Raw genomic sequence first — 21,809 nt, 5'->3', positions numbered from 1 at the left:
AAGCATGCTCAGAACACACGAGAGCCGTCTGCGTTTCGATTTTTCTAAAATATGCTTTGCATGAAGAGATCAGAGACGATGTTTGGATTTCGGATTATTAAAAATTAAGAACATTAAGAAGCTCTTTTCAATTTCAGGAGGACTAATTACTAACTGCACGGCAGTGCGCTCCCCACAGGCCTGAATGGAATAATTGCCAGATCAAACATTTACTGTTTAATATTGCATGTAGGCATTTAAACTGAAAATAAAAAGTATATTTAATAGCTTTAGGGGAATACTAGTATGAAACGGTAGTAGAGTAAATGCACGATTATGTAAAGATGCATGAGATTTAAAAATGTTTAAATATTGCATGTTACTTGAGTTGGCACACTTTAAAATTGCACTGCATTAAATTGGCAGCTTAATGTCGTCCTCTTCAAAAATCCGAAGTAGGACCAGATAACATAACACGACAAAACAGCATGATACGCCTGGAAATCATAAATTATTATGTGTGTGTAATGAATATATATATAATGTGTGTATAATCCACCCCTTGTGTATTGATAGCAGGGATCACTTCGGTATAATTGAGCATCTCAGCTTCCAAAAAGACTATTTCTCCAGCACCTGCTTCCTTTTTTTTTTTTTTTTTGCATCAATACAAAATCGACCCAAAGTGTCAACCAATATTACAGCTCTGAATTATTGAACAAGGAGGGTTAGTGTGGGTAAGATGTGCCTTGGCATCAAAATCCAGACCTATGCACGCTTGCAGATTTTGAAAAAAATCTCTAGCATTCTGGCTTATTCTGCCTTGAACATTTATTCAGCCTTCTATGATCTTACAACCTATTAAAGACCAGAACTCGGCATGGAACAACATGCAACACTTCGCTGCCCGGTGATGTGCAATAATCCTGCCTTCATTTCCTGCTCTGATAAAGAGATTGTGAGACGGAGAGGTCCTCTACTTAAACACACACACACACACACACACACACACACATATAAACACGCCTACACACCAGGCAGCATATGTGCACAAAAACAAGCACACTCACACACATTCACACACAAAGCAAAAACACTCGCTTCAAAAGAATGAATAATTAATTTCATTTCCATTAAATGATCCTGAGCCTGCTCTACACGTTAATGCTCCGTGTTTAAGATGTAAATCTAACCATATTAGCAATTAAAAACAGCTGATTTTACAGTCTGATCTTTGATGACCCATCTAAAATAAAACCCATGGTGTATATTTAACATGTATTCAATGCAAAAAGCTTTTCTCGACAAGACACACTAGGGGAAGGGGGTTGGTGGTGGTGCGGGGGGGGGGGGACGTCTGACTTTAAACAGGAAATATTAGCAAAAGAACTGAAATATTTATGAGGGTATTTGTATCACTGATGCAAGTTAAGATATGATGCATCTGGGTCGGTGGTCCACATCTTACAAAGCAGCTAGTTGGTAACAGAATGTATTTATTTTTCGTTTATTTTTAATGAAAGTTCTGGCAGAAAAAGAAAAACAACACCATGTTACCATGAAACCTAGAGCCACCCACGCAGTCTCTAAATACACCCCATGACTCAGAAGTCAGTCTAATATCTTTCAAACTGATCAGCGCTTTAGGATATGCAATCTAGCGTCATGAATCCACATGATCACACAGATACAGATACAGAGGTGCTGGATATGTCCATGCTGGCAATAAGAGAAAGATAAGCTACAACACGATAATCCTGATATACAGTACAAGATTTTTCTTCTTTTTAAAATTTTTTTTTTTCTAAAACTTTGAATCTCGCTCTCAAGTATGAACGACTCACTCATCAGCTTTGGTTTCCTTTCTGGTCCTTTACCCACCCCCCGCGGCCGCAGAAGGCACTCACCATGGTGACGATATGACGTGCAGATACGGGTGTGTTCTCCATGTGCACCTCGTCGTCCGTCTTGGCCAGGAGCCTAAGTTCCGAGTGATCCTGCGGCACCTGCCGGAAACGCGACGCGGCCAGTAGGGCGGAGGGCGTCCGCTTGGCTGTGAGGCCGTGGAACCGTGCATGGCTGGTATATTTCAGTGGTTGCTCCAGGTTCCGGGAGTTCACACGTCGATACAGCAGGGTGGCCGGCACTAAACGAGCATACCGCTGAGACTGGTAACTCTCATCGTCTCCCGAGAAGCCTCCTAAAAGAAAACCGTACAAAGCACAAGATACTATAGTCTTGGTATTTGTTTTTGGAAGCCAAAAACAAGCAAGGCTGCCACTACCTGACTAATATGACAGGTTTCTGGTAGACCATAAGCATGCACCAATCTTTTCCATTTAGGAACCTCTGTAGTCCAACGGTGACTATTGTATTTATTAAGTAGTTATTTTACCAACCGTGGAATGACTGCCAGTCAACATTCTACACAGATTCACACATTACGGCAATTCAGGAACATTAATCAGCTTCATCTGCATGTCTTTACCCTGTGGAAGTAAACCTAATAAGCACAGGAAGGCAGGAATCAAACCCGGACCCTGGAGGTGCAAGGCGACCCACTAACCACTACACCACCGTGCCACCCTTTCTTAATAAGAGGTTGTTAAACTCATTGCATCCACAAAAAAAGCCACTTCAATATTTTATTAGACATTATATACAGGGCTCTACTTGTAACTGAGATGTGGATCACTCACTCACTCATCGTCGTCTATACCGCTTTATCCTGGGGTCACGGGAGGACTAGAGACTATCCCAGGAGACTTATGCACAAGGCGGGGTACATCATGGACAGGGTGTCAATCCATTACAGGGCACACACACATACTCATTGACACCAATTAGCCAATCTGTGGAAGGAAACCGAAAAAAAACACCAAGCACGAAGAAAACATGCAAACTGCATGCACACAGAGACAGGAAACAGACCTGGCCGGGAATCGAACCCAGACCCCAGAGGTGCAAGGCGACAGTGCTAACCACTTTTGCTAACATGCCGCGCAGGTCTGGACCAAACCTGTTCAATTCAGTCAAACAAGCTTATATACAACATCTCTATTAAAACATAAAACTAATGATTGTAGTTGTGATTTTCACCACTGTAAAAACAAAAATGCAATCTGGACCTGGTGCTACACTGTGTGGCCCAAACACAGATGTGCATGTTGAACATCTCATTCAGGATTTATCCCCCTTTGTGTTTGCTGTTATTATAAGCTTCACTCTTCTGGGAAGGCTTAGCAGTATATTTTTAAAGTGTGGCTTTGGGGATTTGTGTTCATTCCGTTACAAGAGCTGGGATGTCTAGGAGGCTCCCGAAGGATTGAATGTTCGACCACGGCTCCATGCATTAGGACACTCAAATCCTTCCAGTCCAAGACTAACACAGGATTCTCTTTTCAGAGCTCAATTTGTACCCACTGTCATGTTGGAACAAATCTGGGCCTCAGCAAAGGGAAACTATAATGCAATAGTGTAGAAAGACATTTTATCATGTAGACTATTTGAGGAAGAACCACACATGTGAGATGACCAGGTGGCTATTTACCATTTGCCATATGAATTTAAGACATTTGGCAGACACCCTGATCCAGAGCGACTTACATTTTCATCTTATTATACAGCTGAGCAGTTAAGGGTTAAGGGCACAACAGTGGCAGCTTGGTGGTGGGGTTTAAACCTGGGACCTTCCAATCAGTAATTCAACGCCTTAACCAGTGAGCTACCTCCTGCCCTGAATAGTCAGCCAGGGTCCTACAATTGAATAATGTATAGAATCTGATGTGATGATAATCCAGCATTTGATTACATGTACCATTATTGGATCTGTACATCGAGACTGAAAGACTCATTCAGCTTTATAGGCTAGTTCATATCTTTAGATGTGATACTCACTACCAAAGCATTTCAAGCATAAAGAATGTCATACAGTATACCGGTCCATAATACTATAAAATTTAATATTATGCAAAAGTATAAACAAAACAGCATTGTATCATAGGCTGCATTCATATTACCAGCCTAAATTCAGATTTTGCTACCCTAACACGAGACTGTCTGATTTTTTTTAGGACTGTCTAAATGCACAAAGGCGGCGCAGTGGCTTAGTGGTTAGCACTTTTGCCTTGCACCTCTAGGTTTAGGGTTCAATTCCCGCCTCGGGTCTGTGTACATGGAGTTTACATGTTCTCTCTGTGCTTGGTGGGTTTCCTCCGGGTTCTCTGGTTTCCTCCCACAATCCAAAGACATACAGATTAGGTTAATTGGTGTTCCCAAATTGCCCCAGGGTGTACCCTGCCTCGTGCCCTACGTTTGCCTGGAATAGGCTCCAGGCTCCCCACAACCCTGTATACAGGATGAAGTTGTATAGACGGTGAGTGAGTGAGTGAATGCACAAAACTCATGATTTGCAGATCGAATCTGAGTCACTTTAATATATGGTCCTAGATCGGATCCATAGTTGATACGCAGTCATGTGACTTTCATACAACCTCTGAGCATGTCTAGGATGCTTGCTGATGTCAGTCAGCACCGGCAGCATAACAGTGCTAGCAACAGCCGATAAAACAGCTAAAGGGAGGCTTCAAAAGTTAAAGTGTTAAAATAACATAACTTATAAGATTTTTCTTTTTTTTAATAAAGATTAGGTCTGTAAGAGCTTGATGGGTTTGACATTTAAATTTCTTCACCTGTGCTGATTTTTTTTAAATATCTACCCTAGACCACAGAGTCCTACAGGACATGCTGACTGTTCATCTGAAGTTCTTTAAAATCCAAGATTCTTTAAGATTTCTTAAATTTCTTAGGTTTTTTTATATTTATAAAAATAAGGTATTACTCGATCGCTAATTACAATACAATGATGATTTTATTAAAGTAGTCCGGAATTAGTCAGGGGTCGTTTTGCAGGCTAAAATGGTTCCCGGAGATGTCCTCAATGTGTCTCTAGTTTGCATGGTCCTGATGACGTCCCCCTGTCTCATCTGTCTAGCCAGATTTTGTCACAGCAAAACTGGCTTCCACAGAATTTTATGAAACTTTTCCACTCCTTAGGTAATTGCCTCATAAATTAAAATCTAATGAAATCTAACTGTTGAGCAGAAGTGAAGTTATGAGCAGTTATTTACCATATCATAAACCGCATGCGTCAAACTGTGGGTGCTTCTTAAATTGACCACTGGGCAACTTGCAGTGGTCTTTTGCAGTACTTACATATGTGTCTGAACTTTACCTTGCACCATAAGTGAAAACAAAATGTTAAATACTAACTAAACAGTTATGTGTCAGATTTAATAATTTACTTTAAAATAAGCTACTAATAAGATACTTGCTCAATGTAAACAAAGACCTGCACCAATAGGTCTTAATTAGAAATAATAAACTGAATATTAATAAACTGGAAATATTTTACATTTTTACGCTGAAATAACAGCGCTGAAGTAGTGTAAGTGAATTTTACCTCACTGGAGTCGTTTCAAGACAAAACTTAATGTTTATCCGACTTACTTCTTCGATTTCTTATCTGTGATCGACTCGCTTAAAAAAGCGAACACAAGGTGTAAGATACACAAACCTTTTCGAAAAATGTGATTTCTTTATATTAATAAGAGGTGTCACAGTGGCATAGTGGTTAGCACTGTCGCCTTGCACTTCCAGGATCTGGGGTCAATTCCCGTCTCTGTGTTTGCATGTTCTCCCCACGCTTGATGGGTTTCCTCACACAGTCTGAAGACTTGCAGGTTACTGTAGGCTAACTGGGGTTTCCGAGTTGCCTCTAGTGTGTGAATGAGTGTGTGTGTAAATATATATATATATATATATATATATATATATATACACACAATAGAGGCAACTCGGAAACCCCATTTAGTTACACATATGTCTATGTGTGTGTGTGTGTGTGCCCTGCGATGGATTAATACCCAGTCCAGGGTGTACCCCACCTTGTACCCTACTGTAAGTTGTCTGGGATAGGCTCCAGGCCCCCCGTGACCTTATATACAGGATTAAGTGGTATAGATGATGAGATGATGGTGATGTACAGTATCAATAAGTTAGACAGAGAGTTCTGCATTACACACAAGAAAGACAGGCAGATATTTAATAAAAATAATAATGAAATAATAATATCACTCATTACAGTAAAGCTGATGATATTATTTTTAGCTTTAACCTTCTAACTATCTCTACAAACTCTTTAACTTTAACAGCAAAACAAAACATGAAATCTGACTAGCCTCTCATGACTAGGTGACAGATGACATGTTTTTCTCCCTGGCGACCAGAGAAAGCCCTGGAACAACCAATCACGTGACTGGGGGGCGGCGCCTGAGGACACTAGCATCTCCTAACACTCTATAGTGTTCTGTGTTTTTAATTGCATACAGTACATGCAGATTACATGTGCACGCGCTGGATGTGAGCGCGGAGTAATTCTCCAGCACAGGGTGACATTACACTGTTACAATAATAATAATAATAATCAGGATGTTATTCTCAGGCTATAATCTGACACAATAACCTGGCCTAAAATGATCTCATGCACACACAAATCGGGACATGCGACACTCCTCTGTCTCCTCACCTGCGACTCCAGCTCCATGCAACAAAGCAATGAGAAGAAAAACACGGCTTCCTCGTCCATGCATGGCTCCGTGCAGTGCACTCCAATCAGTTCTACATCTGACAGGCTACACCACACCGAGACACGCCTGACTGTTTTCTAAAGGATGCAACACCTATTAATGCATGCAGTATTTAATATTACTCCTAGTAATCGTATTTTTTTGAAGAAAAAAAAAATCTAATTAAAAGGCAGGAGGAGTCGCTCGCGCGCGCGCTTAAATCCGCCGCGTGAGGATTGAAAAGGGAGCTCGAGAGCGCGCGTGAGGAATGGAGACAGGCGCGAGGAGGGGTGAGGGTGGTGGTGCATGAGGTAGGGGTGGGGGGTGCTTTAGTCTGTAACACCGCGCATGTCAACACTGACCTGCTCATGCTCGAGTAAATCACTGATTCCCAAATAGGTTAACACTGTACAGTACTTAGTAGTTAATACTGATGGAGCAAGGCGACATCATTAGAGTGGGTATCATCTGTGTCATACTCATGTTGCAATGCTGTAAGACATATCCAACATAATTATAAGTGTTTTTCCTAACATCTTACTGTATGTGCATGCTTCATCCTAATTGCACTGTTATCCAGTGTACCGTACCATTTAAAATTTTTATTTTTTTATAGATTGTCATTGTCGCAAAGCAGCTTTACACAATCGAAAGAATTATTTACGGTTGTATGGAATGTGAATGTGTATGAATCAAAGTGGTCAGATACAGGGTTGCAGGGAGCATAGAGCCTATTCCAGGTGACTTAGGGTACACCCTGGATGGGGTTACAATACATCTCGGGACACACACACACACACACTCTTTCACACACTACTGGCGATTTATAAACACCAATTAGCTTAATCTGTATGTCTTTAATCTGGATTGTGGAAGAAAACTGGAGTATCTGGAGCAAACCCACCAATCACATGGAGATTAGGTTAATTGGTGTTCCGATATTGCCCGAAGTGTGAGAGCGTGTGTGAATACACGGTATATAAGATGAATACAAGATTATTATTATTATTATTATAGTTGGTATGGTAGTATAGTGGTCCGCACTGGGGCTTTGCACCTCCAGTGTAAGGTTCAAATGCTTGGTGAGCTTCTCCTGGGTGCTCCAGGATCCTCCCATAGTCCAAAGACATGCAGAGTAGATTAATTGGCCTTCAGAAATTGCCTGTGGTGTGTGTGTCTCCGTGTGTCTTTGTGTATACAGTATGTGTGTGTGTCCTGCGATGGATTGGCCGTCCTTCCAGTGTGTACCTAACCTCGTTCCTTAAGTCTCCTGGCTCCAGGCCCCTGTATACAGTATAAAATTTTATAGAAGATGAATTACTCATCCATTGCATATATATATATATATATATATATATATATATATATATATATATATATATATATATATATATTATTCTGAATACTCTTGCTTGTACATTCTACTTTACCTTGAAATATCACCAATAAAATACCTTAACAGCAACATGGTGGTACAGTACATACTGTAGTGTTGCTGTTTTACGGGTTACTGTCTGTGCCAAGATTCCCCTCCATGTGTTTGTGGGATATGCCTCTGGGTTCTCTGGTACTGTCCAGCAGCACACAGGTACAATGAGTGTCCAACCCTGTTACCCATTTGATGGCATGGGCTTAGTGGTTAGACCCTTGCACCTCCAGGGTCCGGGTTTGATTTGCGCCTCAGGGTCTGTGTGCATGAAGTTTACATGGGCTCCCCGTGCTTGGTGGGTTTCCTTCTAGTACTCCGGTTTCCTCCCACAGTCAAAAAACCTGTAGATTAATGCAGGCTAATTGGTGTTCCCAAATTGGAACGGTTCATACCTCAGAGATATTCCTGCCACATCATAACACATGGCATTTGAGTCACAGTACACAAGATATCTAATATTTGAAAGTACTTAATGTTTTTAAAGCTTCTCAAATAAATGATGTACTGGACACTATTAGTATTCACCTCTTTAAGTCAATACCTGAAAGAAGCACCTTCGCATACACTCCCAGCTGCAAGTCTTATTGTATAGTACAATATATCTCTACCACATCTGGAACCCAGTTCTTACTGGCACAATTGCTCAAGCTCTGTCAGAATGCATGGTACCTGCTGGTGAACAAGCTTTGATACAGATTTGGACTGAGGTCTTGGTTGTGAACAATCCCTTTTGTAACTTTTTGCCTGGAATTTGTTTTCGTAGAAGTTCGTCCACAGTGTCCAATTGTGTCCCAAGCCCTGCTGATGAAAAGCTTTCCTGTGACATGATGCTTCCACCACCATGCTTCACGGTGGCCTCATCAGTCCAGATATTCTTTGCTCCATAAGTATGCTGAACCTCTAAATTGGTCAATGGCTTACATGCATATAAAGTGGTGCCATAATGTATTTAGACAACATCTGTCATATATGATAGATATTTCTGTGCACAAAACAGGTTTTACTAATTTACTAAGCAACTAGTGAAAATGGCATTGAGCTTCTGCAGCCAGATCATCTCCAGGCCTAAACCTAATAGAAAATTGCTGGACAATGGTGAAGAAGGCAGTAGTAGTCAAGAAACTTTTTTCTGTACATGATCTTCAGGAAGCAATCAAACAGGATGGATTAATCAAGTGACTCCAGAGCACTGAAGATGTTGTTCTGACTCTATGCCCAGCCCGATCCTGGCATAGTTTTGAAGAATAATGGATTAAATATTGATTGTTGTATAACAATAATTTTCATTATTGTAAAACTTTAAGAATTTCATTAAAACATTTCACGTTTGTCTCAATACTTTTGGCCATCACTGTACATTCAATGCAGAATTTTAAATTATGAGAAATAAGGGTGCAGTTAAAAATGCATATGGCATCCGGGGGAAGAAAACCTGTCCTTCAATCTGTTACATTCGGTCTGTACTCGTGCCAGTCTGATGGCAACGATGTAAACAGTCTGTTGCAATGTGGAATGATAAAATACTGTGGTTGTCTTTTCAATCACTTCTCCATCTTATAACAGCATCCTTCCAACTCTTTGAAAATGACCCTTAGCACTTGATTGCTTCTCTGACCAAAGCCCTCCTGACTCTAATGCTCTATTCCTTCCATTATTCTTTTTGTTTCTTACATAATGGATTTAATGATGCTCCTTGAGATGCATTATATAGTTTAGACTTGTTTTTGGTCTTCACGATGCTGTTCGTTTAGATGAGAGCTCTAACGAACTCACAGGAACTGATATTTATCCTGAGATGACATGACACACAAATTATTCCCATTCAGCTCCATTCACTTTTGATTGCAAATGTTAGCACTAGTACTAATCTAATAATAATTATTATTATTTTTTCAAAGTTGGTGGTACAACTATACACCAGATACAAACAACATAGCCTGTGTCTACACAAATAAATAATTAAGTACATTGTTTAGCAGTTAATTAAAGCCTTGAGTAACACTACTATTCAGGTGCGACTGCAGAGCCTCAGTCTAGGTAGTTGAGGTAATCTCTTGTGGATTCTATATAGTCCTAGGTTGGTTTGGAGATAGACTTTGTAGAGGAAGTGGTGGAGAGGAGGATATAAAACAAAGCGCTGTCATGCCTAATCGCTGCACAGAAGAGAGTGTTTAGGCTTCTGTTGCAAAGCTGCTCAACTGACAGACTCAGGAAATCCTTTGTCGCCAAAGCCATTCGGCTCTTCAGCATCTCTTTACATGGGCATGGATGTGGACTGGAAGATCTAGGCTTAAGGCTCTTCTGCTACATACAGTATGTCACGGTGCTGCCCACATTGGTCTGATGAGTCTCGATTTCTGATGGGACATTTAAATGGTAGAGTCAGAATTTGCCGTAAAAAACAGAATGAGAACATGGATCCATCATGCCTTGTTACCATGGTGCAGGCTGGTGGTGGTGGTAGTGTAATGGTGTGGGGGATGTTTTCTTGGCACACTTTAGGCCCCTTAGTGCCAATTGGGCATCGTTTAAATGCCACGGGCTACCTGAGCATTGTTTCTGACCATGTCCATCCCTTTATGACCACCATGTACCCATCCTCTGATGGCTACTTCCAGCAGGATAATGCACCATGTCACAAAGCTCGAATCATTTCAAAATTAGATTCTTGAACATGCCAATGAGTTCACTGTACTAAAATGGCCCCCACAGTCACCAGATCTCAACCCAATAGAGCATCTTTGGGATGTGGTGGAACGGGAGCTTCGTGCCCTGGATGTGGATCCCACAAATCTCCATCAACTGCAAGATGCTATCCTATCAATATGGGCCAACAGTTCTAAAGAATGCTTTTAGCACCTTGTTGAATTAATGCCACGTAGAATTAAAGCAGTTCTGAAGGCGAAAGGGGGTCAAACACCGTATTAGTATGGTGTTCCTAATAATCCTTTAGGTGAGTGTGTGTGTGTGTATATATATATATATATATATATATATATATATATATATATATGTGTGTGTGTGTGTGTGTGTGTGTGTGTGAGTGTGTGTATCCTGCAAAGTTCTAATTAATGCAACTCCTGTAGCTATTCCTGGATCAGCTCAGCCCAGACAAAAGCTCTACTCTGGTTGACATTGTGCTGGTGGCGCCACCTGGCGGTCATATGCAAAGACGTCCTACATAACGGTACTATCGAGTATTATGGAAAAAGGTATCACACTGAGGGCCACCAGGGGGCGCCACATGAGTGTTTTACTGTGGCAAGAAAAAGTATGTGAATTTATTTTGCAATTGCATGGTTTTCTGCATTCATTTATGATCTAATCTTTATCTAAGTCAAGAGTATTGACAATTGTATTGTGCATAAAATAATAACACACAAAAACAGTCTGATCTTTCATGGTTTGCACATGCAGATTAGGCTGATTGGAGTACCCAAATTGCCCCTAGTGTGTGTGATGAGCTGGTGAGTGTGTGTGTCTGTACTGTATGTAATGTATTTTCCTAAAATCTAAATTTCACAAAAATGACTAGAGAATGGTATTCTGCATATGTTAGAAAAATCCTGATTTAGTATCTGTGGTTAGGGAGTGCCACTGCAGCAAATCACCAAGGCCGCCAGCTCACCCAGGGCCGGCCCTGACCAACACAGTGTAATGAAAGCCATACATAAATGGAAGAATGACTTATTTTGTAATTGTATCTGCTATATCTTCACATCTTATTTCTGTTAAGTGTAGGGTATGTCCAGTACTTATTACAGTTTGCCCCATTGTTTTGTAGGCACTCAAGTCATTATACACTTCCAGTCAAAAGTTTGGAGACACTTTCTAACTCCAAGTTCTTTCCCAGTTTGTATTTCTTTCTGTGTAAAGTATTACTTTATAAGGACAAGTAAAAACTTCAAAGAGATAAAGCTGGGTGTTACTTACCACTTAAAAGCTCAGTGCATAGGGCGGGTGTTTTTTTTTTTACATAAAGATTTTTTGTTTTTTACACATAAATGACAAAGTACTGTACTTCGTGCGAATTGGTTAAAGAAATGAAATAAACATGATTTTCCATAAATGATTAAAAGAAAAGGAAGATACACACACTCTGTATGGTGAAAATCAAACCTACTATACCGGTATTTCCGTGAGAATTACTTCATTTCAACTTCGGTTTCAACTTTGACCGCAAAACTTCCTATCAGGCATTTTAAAGCGTGGTGAAGTTCCAGACTCCCTCTGTGCCGTAAATCACACCTATAAAGACTTCCTTCCGCTTTCTCTCACAACGAGCCACAAGCTGAAACTAGGCTTCCGATTAACCACATGGTGAATGTGTGCCTACGCAGTGTAATGAAGGATTTACTAATGATAAGTAATAAATAAATACAATACTGAGAAAAACGATTTGCCCTTGGAGTGAATTGTGTCACCCTTGACGGTAACAACTACAATCAAGCGTTTGTGATAACTGGCAATGACTCTTACACATCACTGTGGAGCAGTTTTGGCCAATACTTTTTTTATTAACTCATTAGAAAAGGTATGGAACTAAATCAATTCAGTCTCTAATACTGTAGAGTTTACATCTAAACTGTGGCATTAAGGCACACACACACACACCCACACACACACCTCCCCTGAGCCCTCGGTAAACATCCAATCACAGTCGGTATGCAAATGAGTGAAGACGTAGCCTAACGTGGTGTCGTGTCGGATTTCAGCGGTCACGGAGTGGAAAGACTTTTTCAGCGTTTTTTTTTTTTTTTTTTCAGTTACAACAAGCACAGCGATGAGTCCACGTCCGGTGAATTGGACAGACTATATATATGACAGTTTGGTCTGTAGGAAATAAATAAATGAGTAACACCTTCCATAGTCCATTGTTAATTTTAGTGATTTGGCTGAAACTAATTATCACTACATAAGTACCCCAACACCACTGATCATGAGTTTCAGCTGAAACTAATTCTATACATGTAACAGAAAATGTAGATGCAGATTCCAAATGTATAAATATGCAGCGCCCCTTCAAATGAATGTCTGCACATGTTAATATACTCACAAACTATATATATATATATATATATATATATATAAGAAAAAAATATATATATACAAATACCATATCAGCTATCTGCTTTAACTTAGGTTTTTTTTATTCATAAGACAACCTTATAGATGCAGATTCCAAATGTATATATATATATACTTTAAAAATAAAATCGCTATTACTTGACCCTGAAGTTTAGTTAAAAACTGTATCTACTTTAAAAACAGCTCCATTTTGTGCTTCTATTTCAGGTGTAGAGATATTTGACCGACAGCCCAGAACAAAAGAACTGTAGGTGTGATCACAACCCCCTCCGAACGACCGCACGTGCCATCAATCACTGACTGTGAAGTTGAACTCCAATGTGTGCTGATGTTTTGCAAGTATTTTTATCACCATTCAAAGGCTTACAATTCATTTAGTTTAGACTTCTAGCAGATGCCATACGTTTTGTTCCCTGAATTAACATCCCAAGCATAGTTTTGTTGTGTTATTTATGCACTTGCCACAAGCAAGCCGCTTACATGTCTGGCGGATATAAGAGGTTTTGTTTCCTGCACATCTGCTTCTGAAGTCGTCGTTCGGAGGGGGTTGTGATCACACCTATAGGCTGGACTATGAAAGGTATACTAATTTATTTATTTATTCTCTACAAGGGCACTAACTGCACAGATCAAACTGTCAAATACAAATTCAAATTTTATTTGTCACGTACACAGTCATACACAGTACTATATGCAGTGAAATGCTTTTTTGACTACCAGTGACCTTAAAATAAAAACTTAAACATAAAAATAAATATAAATAAAAGGTAATACGGTAGAAAATAAAGTTAACTGGTAAAATATACTGTACAAGTAAAAATAAAGACATAAAGACAAAGACATATTGCAGTGTTATCTCTTTGTACTGTTATAAAAATTCTAAATATAAACAAACAAAATACAGCTTTTTTTCTCAGAGGTAAACGGAAAAGTAAAGTTGTTCAGCTGTTTAGTGTCACTATGCAGATGTTACACTCAGTTACCGAAATCTTTGATTTAGTTCTCATTGAGTGGCCACTTCCACATTTCACTCGCTTTTATTACATGAATCTTACATGAACATAAGCAGTGAAACATTCCACAGGTTTATAATACACCGCGGACAAGTGAACCACGTTCCCGCCAATTAGGCGCGTGGTCCGTTGCCTAGCAACACTGAACGAAACGAGGCATAATCGTAATTTTTGCTTCGGTTATGACATAGCATAGTTTATTATCTGCTGTAGTAGATCTGATTTATTCAAATTCAATATTGTTTTAGCGATAATTTCACGGAAGCGAGTTCAGAACTAAATCGCTGCTCCGAGACGTTCAGAAGCTTCAAACAGAATTAACATACTAATAAATTTTCTTAAAACGATATAAAATTAAGTAGAGCTTTCCTTTTTGTTATAGTACGAAGCCCCTAGATGGACAAAGGAGGAGAAAAAACGGCAGAAAAAAGTCATGCCAAAAACTTTGGGTTATAATGCAAAACATGACTTTTTTTTTTTTTCTTGTGCCGTTTTTTACTCTTCCTTTGTCCCCTTAGAGACTCTGTAGTAGGTTTTCTCAGTTCAATATATATATAAAAAAAAAGTTACCGCTGATTCTCAACGCGGGAATGAATGGCGCATTGTCCAAGTGCAAGTTGATCTTGGAGCTAAACTATTCGCTTTGGGTGAAAGCGCCATCTAGCGATCATTGTGTGTCAGCAGCAGCTTCCCATTCAAAACAATAGGCGGTCAAATGACCGCTGAACCGCGTTATAAGTAGGTGACATTGGCGCGGCGCTTCTAGTGGTAATGTTTGAGTGACATTGTCCTGAAGTTAGATTAGAGTGAGTTTGACCATGTGAGAAGAATATTAACCTGACAATATAAAATAATTCAATTCAACTCAATTTAATTTTATTTGTAAAGCGCTTTAAACAATATCGCAACGCAGATTTACAAAAGGAAATAGTTATGAAATGTGAGAAAATGAGTATGAATCAAAATGATCAGATAGTCCCTGGTGAGCAAGTCGAGGGTGATGGTGCTAAGAAAAAACTCCCTGAGATGGTAACAAAAAGGAACCTTGAGAGGAACCAGACTCAACAGGGAACCCATCTTCATTTGGGTGAAATGGATAGCACAGATTGATGTATATAAGTTAATATGTAAATTCCAGTCCTGAACTATTGAACGACTGCAGTCAGAGAAAGTCCTCAGAGAAACAGCTGTTTGATAACCAAAGAATGATCTTATTCACAAATCAAATCAAAATTGCACGATTGACAAAATTGCTTATAGGTCAGCAATGACCTCATCAGCTGTGAGAAGCACAGTGAGTATGTTCCGCTCTGCTTCCTTACACACTGATAGTATGAGGTCAACCCGATCTGCTCTACTCCTTTTCCTTTCACTAATAACACAAGCTCTATTGTTAGTAGACAGAGCATGGGTAAATATATCTTCTATGCTATTCATTTTTATTCTCACTGGTAATTATTATTCTGCAAAAAAAATGAATTCCCACTGGATTCTTCATTGGATTTGTTTACTCTCTTGAGCTCTTATTTTCAGATGCTTATCCAAGTTCTGTCCTATATGCATTTCTTATATCCCCTTTTTATTTGTTATTATCCAATATTTTTATATGTTATATTAGCCTGTATTAGGACAGCTGACAGGAGTTCAAGGTCAGGTTTCTAAATTAGGGGTTTAAACTGCTAATTTGAAAGATTTTAATACACACCCACTGCTGAGTGAAGAGTTAACTGTCTAACAGGGGTTCCGTTATTGCTGGTACTATCTGCTTGAGAAAATGTGTCCGTATAGGGTGAAATACACAGATTGATGATTTTGCAGAAGAGATTAGTCATTCCAAAAAAAAAGAAGTTAATTATTTTCAAGGGGAGTAAAGTATTCTAGTTATGTTATGGTTAGTTTATCATCTGCATCAATTTTAATTGTCTGGAACAGTAGGTCTCTGAGCAGAGGGTTTGATTCCCACCTCGGGTCTGTGTGCAAGGAGTTCTCCCTGTGCTTGGTGGGTTTCCTCCAGGTGCTTTTCAGTGAGTATTTGTGTGTGTGCACTGTGATGGGATATCCTCGTGGGATAGCTCTGGGCCCCCCCATGACCCTGTACACATTATAAGCAGGCCCGCGCCATCACCACTCGTGTGTTGCAATACTATTACTACACTGTATTATATGACTGTACTGTATTGTATTACTATACTGTATATAAAAAAAATCATTTAGTCATCTTGGTCAGGGCTCTCATGGATCTGGAGTCTATTCCAGGAACGCTGGATGTGAGGCAGGAGCATAGTCTGGGTGAGTCCTATCCTCAATTTCACATACTCATTTACACCCAGAGCCAAATTTTGCAAAGTGATAGGAATTTGAGGGACATGGGGAAAACATTTGAAATAATAAACAAACAGTTATTTAAGCTCTCTTCTCTCCAGCCCATGGTACTTCTCCCTGACCAAATCATAAATACTGTTTTAGTCTTTTGCCAGAAAAGGCAAAAAGTCAAGTCACCCTTAAAGAGGAACTTCTTGTCTTTAAGCATGCAAATAGAGCCACATCCTTGTCATTGCCACACACACACACACACACACACACAAAACACAAACTCAAAAATCCCTTTTTTCCATATTTTCATGCTCATCACAACTGTTTCTAAGAAGTGACATGAATCACATGATGTTGGTTTTTTTGTTAAGCACTTCAATTTAAGAACTTCAGTAATAAAATTTTTGACTTTAGGCCAGAAAACAAATGCTGCCAAATTCAACTGTCTTACTTTATGTCCTGATATCCTTGAAGTCAGTATACAGAATATGTTAATGGGGTTGTTTCTAAACCCTGTAACTAAAATAGCATCTGCACTTCATGTCATAAAGAAGTATTCATAATACTTTATCCTGTAAAGTCTAGTATCCTGTAAAGATATATTCTGTATTAATTATCCTGAAATGCTATGGATGGTGAAAGTTTCTTAAAGAGAATCATTACTGCTGATGAGACATGGATTCATCACTACGAGCCTGAGAGGAAATGGCAGAGTATGGAACAGAAACATCCTCAATGACCGACCGAGAAAAAGTTCATACGTCAACCATCAGCTGAAGAATCCATTACTGCTGACAGTTCTTTGGGATTTTTAAGGCCCAGTATGGGAAAATGATCAGAAAAAAGTTTCCTGAAGCCTAAACTTCGGATTAAATGCAGAGGACTGCTATCTTGTATGACAATGCACATCTGCACACTTCTGTTGACGCTCAGCAAAAACCTTGTTTTAAAGTGCTAAAGCATCCTGTTATGATGATAGTTTATGGTATCTTTTATTAATGTGGTCTTGCTTCTTTAACGCCAGAGTACAGTATGTGCTGTGAGAGACAGGAAAGGTGTGGCTGTATGCTGTTCCGTAGTTATGCTAAGGAAGTTGAGTTTGCTAAAAGGTTAAACTCTGCCATTTATTATACATCCTGCCTATAGTCTTTATCTTGCTCCAACAGACTTTCACCTGTTTTTCTCCTAAAAGCAGCCTTACAAAGACAAAGATTTAAGAAGTTAAGACAGCGGTGCATTTATGGCTCGCTGCTCGCCCAAAACATTTATTAATGGAGGAATACGGAAACATTTTGACAGATGGGCATGACATGGAGGCAATCAGCCTGTGGTACTGCTGAGGCATTACTGAAGACCAGGTTGCTTTGATAGCAGCCATCAGCTCGTCTGTATTGCTCAGTCAGGTGTTTCTTCTCTAGATTGGGAGGACCATGGTATTTATACAGTACGCATAGTAATTTCCTCAAACTCTAAATTAAATATTTTAATATTCTTAGATTTTTATTTTTATGAGTGGTAAGCTGTTACTTTAAATCCTTTTATATATGACCAGAGACTTAGATGATAAAGAATCAGGAGACTCAACGCCAAGGGTTCAAGAACAGAACAACTTCAACAAGTTGTATTGTATCAGTCAGCCTGGATAATGTATGAGTGCAAAACAACCATATTTATACCAGTCTTATGCTGAGGTGTCAAGATATGAACCCAAGTCCAAGAAAGGAAAAACATTAAAAGACAATTAAAAAAAAACATATTTAAGGACATTAACATATGAGCAAAAGTAAACAAGGACACTTAGAAAAGTCACACTAACATGAGGTTAAGCTTAAGTATTGTTCCTTGTCTGTAGTATTTTAGGAAGTTTAAATACATTTTGTACCTTACTGGAATAATCATCGAAATTAAAACAAATTGAATATGATGATTGTATTAAATTCACTAATAAAAAATATACTGTTTCACAATATTACATTTTTGGTTGGATCCTGTATCATTAATAATTTGTATATTTTGTAATTTGTAGTTAATTAATAACTTTAGGAACACCTTTAACGCTCATGCAGGTCACAAGGACAGCAGCCCCAGGTCATGTCTATAACCAACATCAGAATGTGTTATGTTCTTGGGTTGATTAAGCAGACGCAAACGCAGGTATTTTGTGAAAAACTTTCTTCTTTCTTTATTTAGTTATTTTTTTTCTTAATTTAAAGTCACTTCAGCCGACAAACTAAACAAACAGAAAAAAACTGAAGAAAACAAGAACACAAACAGACACCTAACAAGGCCTCCTCAGGCAGGGTTTGCAGGCGGGCATACAACAAACACAGAAGATTAGTCCATAGTATACAACAGAAGTCACAAGAGTTTCACGCTGAACGTGGCTGGCATCTCAGCAGTGACCTTGACCTAAATGCCTGTCTTTACAGGCCTTACCCCGACCCTGCAGACGCTGCTCAGTCCACAGTGTGTTTAGAAGACATACTGGAAATAATGTGGTGACAACAGTGAACAGACAAAACACTACGGGTTCGGCTGGCTTAAATAGGGACACACGGGATAGACAAAGGTGAATGTAATCTGTGATTGGTTGACATACCAAGGTAGACACACTAGGGGGAGACAAAGCGGCAGCTCAGTAGTCCGCTGAACCAGATCTTATTCCCCAGGACTGTGGTAGTACAGGTGTGACAGTAAAACCCCCACCCACCCCCCGAGGATGCCCCCATCGCCTTGCCGGAGTGAGTAGGGACCCGCAACCTGAATGGACTGGCCAACGAGTGGGGCTGCCCGGAGGTCGAGGAGCTGGGTGATCCGGCCGCTCTTGGTGGAAAGCTGCAATGAGTTCGGGGCTCAAGATGTCTTTAGCCGGTACCCAACTCCTTTCCTCCGGACCGTACCCCTCCCAATCCATGAGATATTGGAGAGACCCCCCTCTCCTCCGTGAATCCAATAACCTTGTTACCTTGTGCCCTCGTCTAGGGGTCCCCGGATCACTGGCCTTTGAAGAGAGACATGAAACACAGGATTAATACGTATAGGGGTAGGGAGTTTGAGCTTCGGGTATGCCATAGCAACGAAATACTGATTCAAAGAGGGCTTCTACCAACTGGAGGGCTGACGGTAGAGAGCCAAACGGGATGAAACGACATCCCTTTGAAAATCAATCTACCACGAACAGAATTGTAGTGTACCCTTTTAATACCGGCAGGTCCGTGACGAAGTCCACAGCGATGTGTGACCACGGCCGATTCGGCCGACCACTACAAATGGATGTTTGGCTCCCTCTAACCAATGCCTTTACTCCTCTAATGCCGCTTTGACTGCAAGCAGTTCCCTGTTACCGATATCATAATTTTGCTTGGCGGGTGTCAGTTTACGAGAGAAAAACGTGCAAGGATCAAGTTTCTCGGGTTGGCTGTGGCGCTGTGACAGCACCGCCCCTATTCCTACCTCGGAAGCATCAACTTCCACTATAAAAGGCTTCTCCGGGTCGGGGAGCTGGAAACTGGAGGGGTGGTAAATGCTGTTTTGAGTTTTTTAAAAGCAATCTCCGCCTCGGCAGAGAGCGCTTTCAGTTTCTTTGGTTTGCCTTTTAGTAACGAGGTGAGGGGTGCTGCCACCGAGCTAAAATTTCTAACAAAGCACCGATAAAAATTGGTGAACCCCAGAAAGCTTTGTAGCGCCTTTACTGACCTGGGCTCCGGCCATTGTGTTACCGCCTCTACATTGGACTTCTCCATCTCGACCCCCAGTGGTCCTATGCGATAGCCTAGAAATGCGATCTCTCGTTTATGGAATTCGCATTTCTCTGCTTTCGCATAGAGCCCATGCGCGTGCAGAAAACGAAGGATGTAATGTGTACGGTCCTACATGCACTTTTTCAAGCTGTTTGGACTAAAATGTGTGTTAGGAGAGTGTGTACACAACCACTCTACAATGATAAAGAGCCGCCCAGTGATTTTCTTTTCGTTTATTAAAATAAGATGCCCCATCTGAAATCAGGCCAATCTCAAATGCCTGTCGGTGTGACGCCACACCGACAGAGGCCGCTCCTACTATAGTTGATTGACACTGGTGTTTTAGCAAAGACCCACCCCGAGTGAGAAGAAAGTTGTCGGCCATTGTTTTTCGACGCTGGAGCAAAATGACACCTAAGCTTCACTACCGACATCTGAGCCGCTAAGGACGCAGTGGCTGAATTTTGTTTTTGAAGCTAACGTCACCGCCAATCTCCCTAAATGCGTTTGTGTGTGTTCTAAATGTGTTCGCTTTATCACTCGGGCTTTCGATAGTAGTAGTTTGGACTGTCAATGTTAGCGGTTTACATGATTTAACGCATCACTGGGACCAAGATTGGATGCGAGAAGTTGCCCAATCAAAATTGGGATTGTGAAAACTGAGCCAGGGCAGACTCAGCACGACGGAATGGTCCACCTGAGGGAGCAAGAAAATTTTTTATCTCCTCAGAGTGGCCAGGAAACGTTAACCGAAGGGGCGCAGAGATTATTTTAATCGGCGACTGTTTTAGGGGATGGCCATCCAGAGCTTTTACAGACATCGGGTATGGAAGCTTCGAAACTGGAGCTCGCAGTGCGGAAAGGACAGCAGCCCCAGGTCATGTCTATAACCAACATCAGAATGCGTTATGTTCTTGGGTTGATTAAGCAGACGCAAACGAAGGTATTTTGTGAATAGCTTTCTTCTTTCTTTATTTGGTTCTTTTTTTCTTAATTTAAAGTCACTTCAGCCGATAAACTAAATAAACAGAAATAAAACTGAAAGAAACAAGAACACAAACAGACATCTAACGAGGCCTCCTCAGGCTGGGTTTGCAAGCGGCCATACAACAAACACAGAAGATTAGTACACAGTATACAACAGAAGTCACAAGAGTTTCATGCTGAACGTGGCTGGCGTCTCAGCAGTGACCTTGACCTAAATGCCTGTCTTTACCGGCCTTACCCCGACCCTGCAGATGCTGCTCAGTCCTGAGGAGGAGACACGGAGACACAGTGTGTTTAAAAGACATACAGGAACTAACGTGGTGACAACAGTGAACGGACAAAACACTACAGGTTCGGCTGGCTTAAATAGAGACGCACAGGGGATAGACAAAGGTGAATGTAATCTGTGATTGGGAGACATACTGTAACAACGTAGACACACTAGGGGGGATCAAAGCGGCGGCTCAGTAGTCCGGAGAACCAGATCTTATTTCCTGGGACTATGGTGGTACAGGTGTGACAGAATGAGGAAAAAAAAAATGATCTCAGTTATTCTGACCATGGCATGGTTGTTAGTGCCAGATGTGCTGGTATGATTTCTGTAACTCCTCATCTCCAAAATTTTCCATGCCAA

The 21,809-nt window shown here is 40.5% G+C and overlaps 1 protein-coding gene across 3 annotated transcripts in view; it reads right to left on the bottom strand.

Annotated features, from left to right (window-relative positions):
• The window catches only part of ptprr (protein tyrosine phosphatase receptor type R), a 54,860-nt gene extending 48,221 nt beyond the window's left edge, over nt 1–6,639 (bottom strand). For 2 of the 3 annotated variants that reach the window (XM_053508621.1, XM_053508622.1), the window contains exons 1-2: nt 6,566–6,639; nt 1,887–2,179 (exon numbers count right to left, since the gene is read on the bottom strand). In XM_053508621.1, coding sequence (XP_053364596.1) covers nt 1,887–2,179; nt 6,566–6,629 — 357 coding nt within the window. In that variant the 5' untranslated portion in view covers nt 6,630–6,639. Of the gene's footprint in view, nt 1–1,886; nt 2,180–2,682; nt 2,702–6,565 lie in introns of those variants that run through there. The other variant, XM_053508623.1, reaches the window with a different exon arrangement.
• Between the last annotated feature and the right edge of the window lie 15,170 nt (nt 6,640–21,809).

The sequence above is a fragment of the Clarias gariepinus genome, chromosome 12 (assembly GCF_024256425.1).
Source record: "Clarias gariepinus isolate MV-2021 ecotype Netherlands chromosome 12, CGAR_prim_01v2, whole genome shotgun sequence".
NCBI lineage: Eukaryota > Metazoa > Chordata > Actinopteri > Siluriformes > Clariidae > Clarias > Clarias gariepinus.
This window is presented reverse-complemented; position numbering and strand designations above follow the sequence as displayed.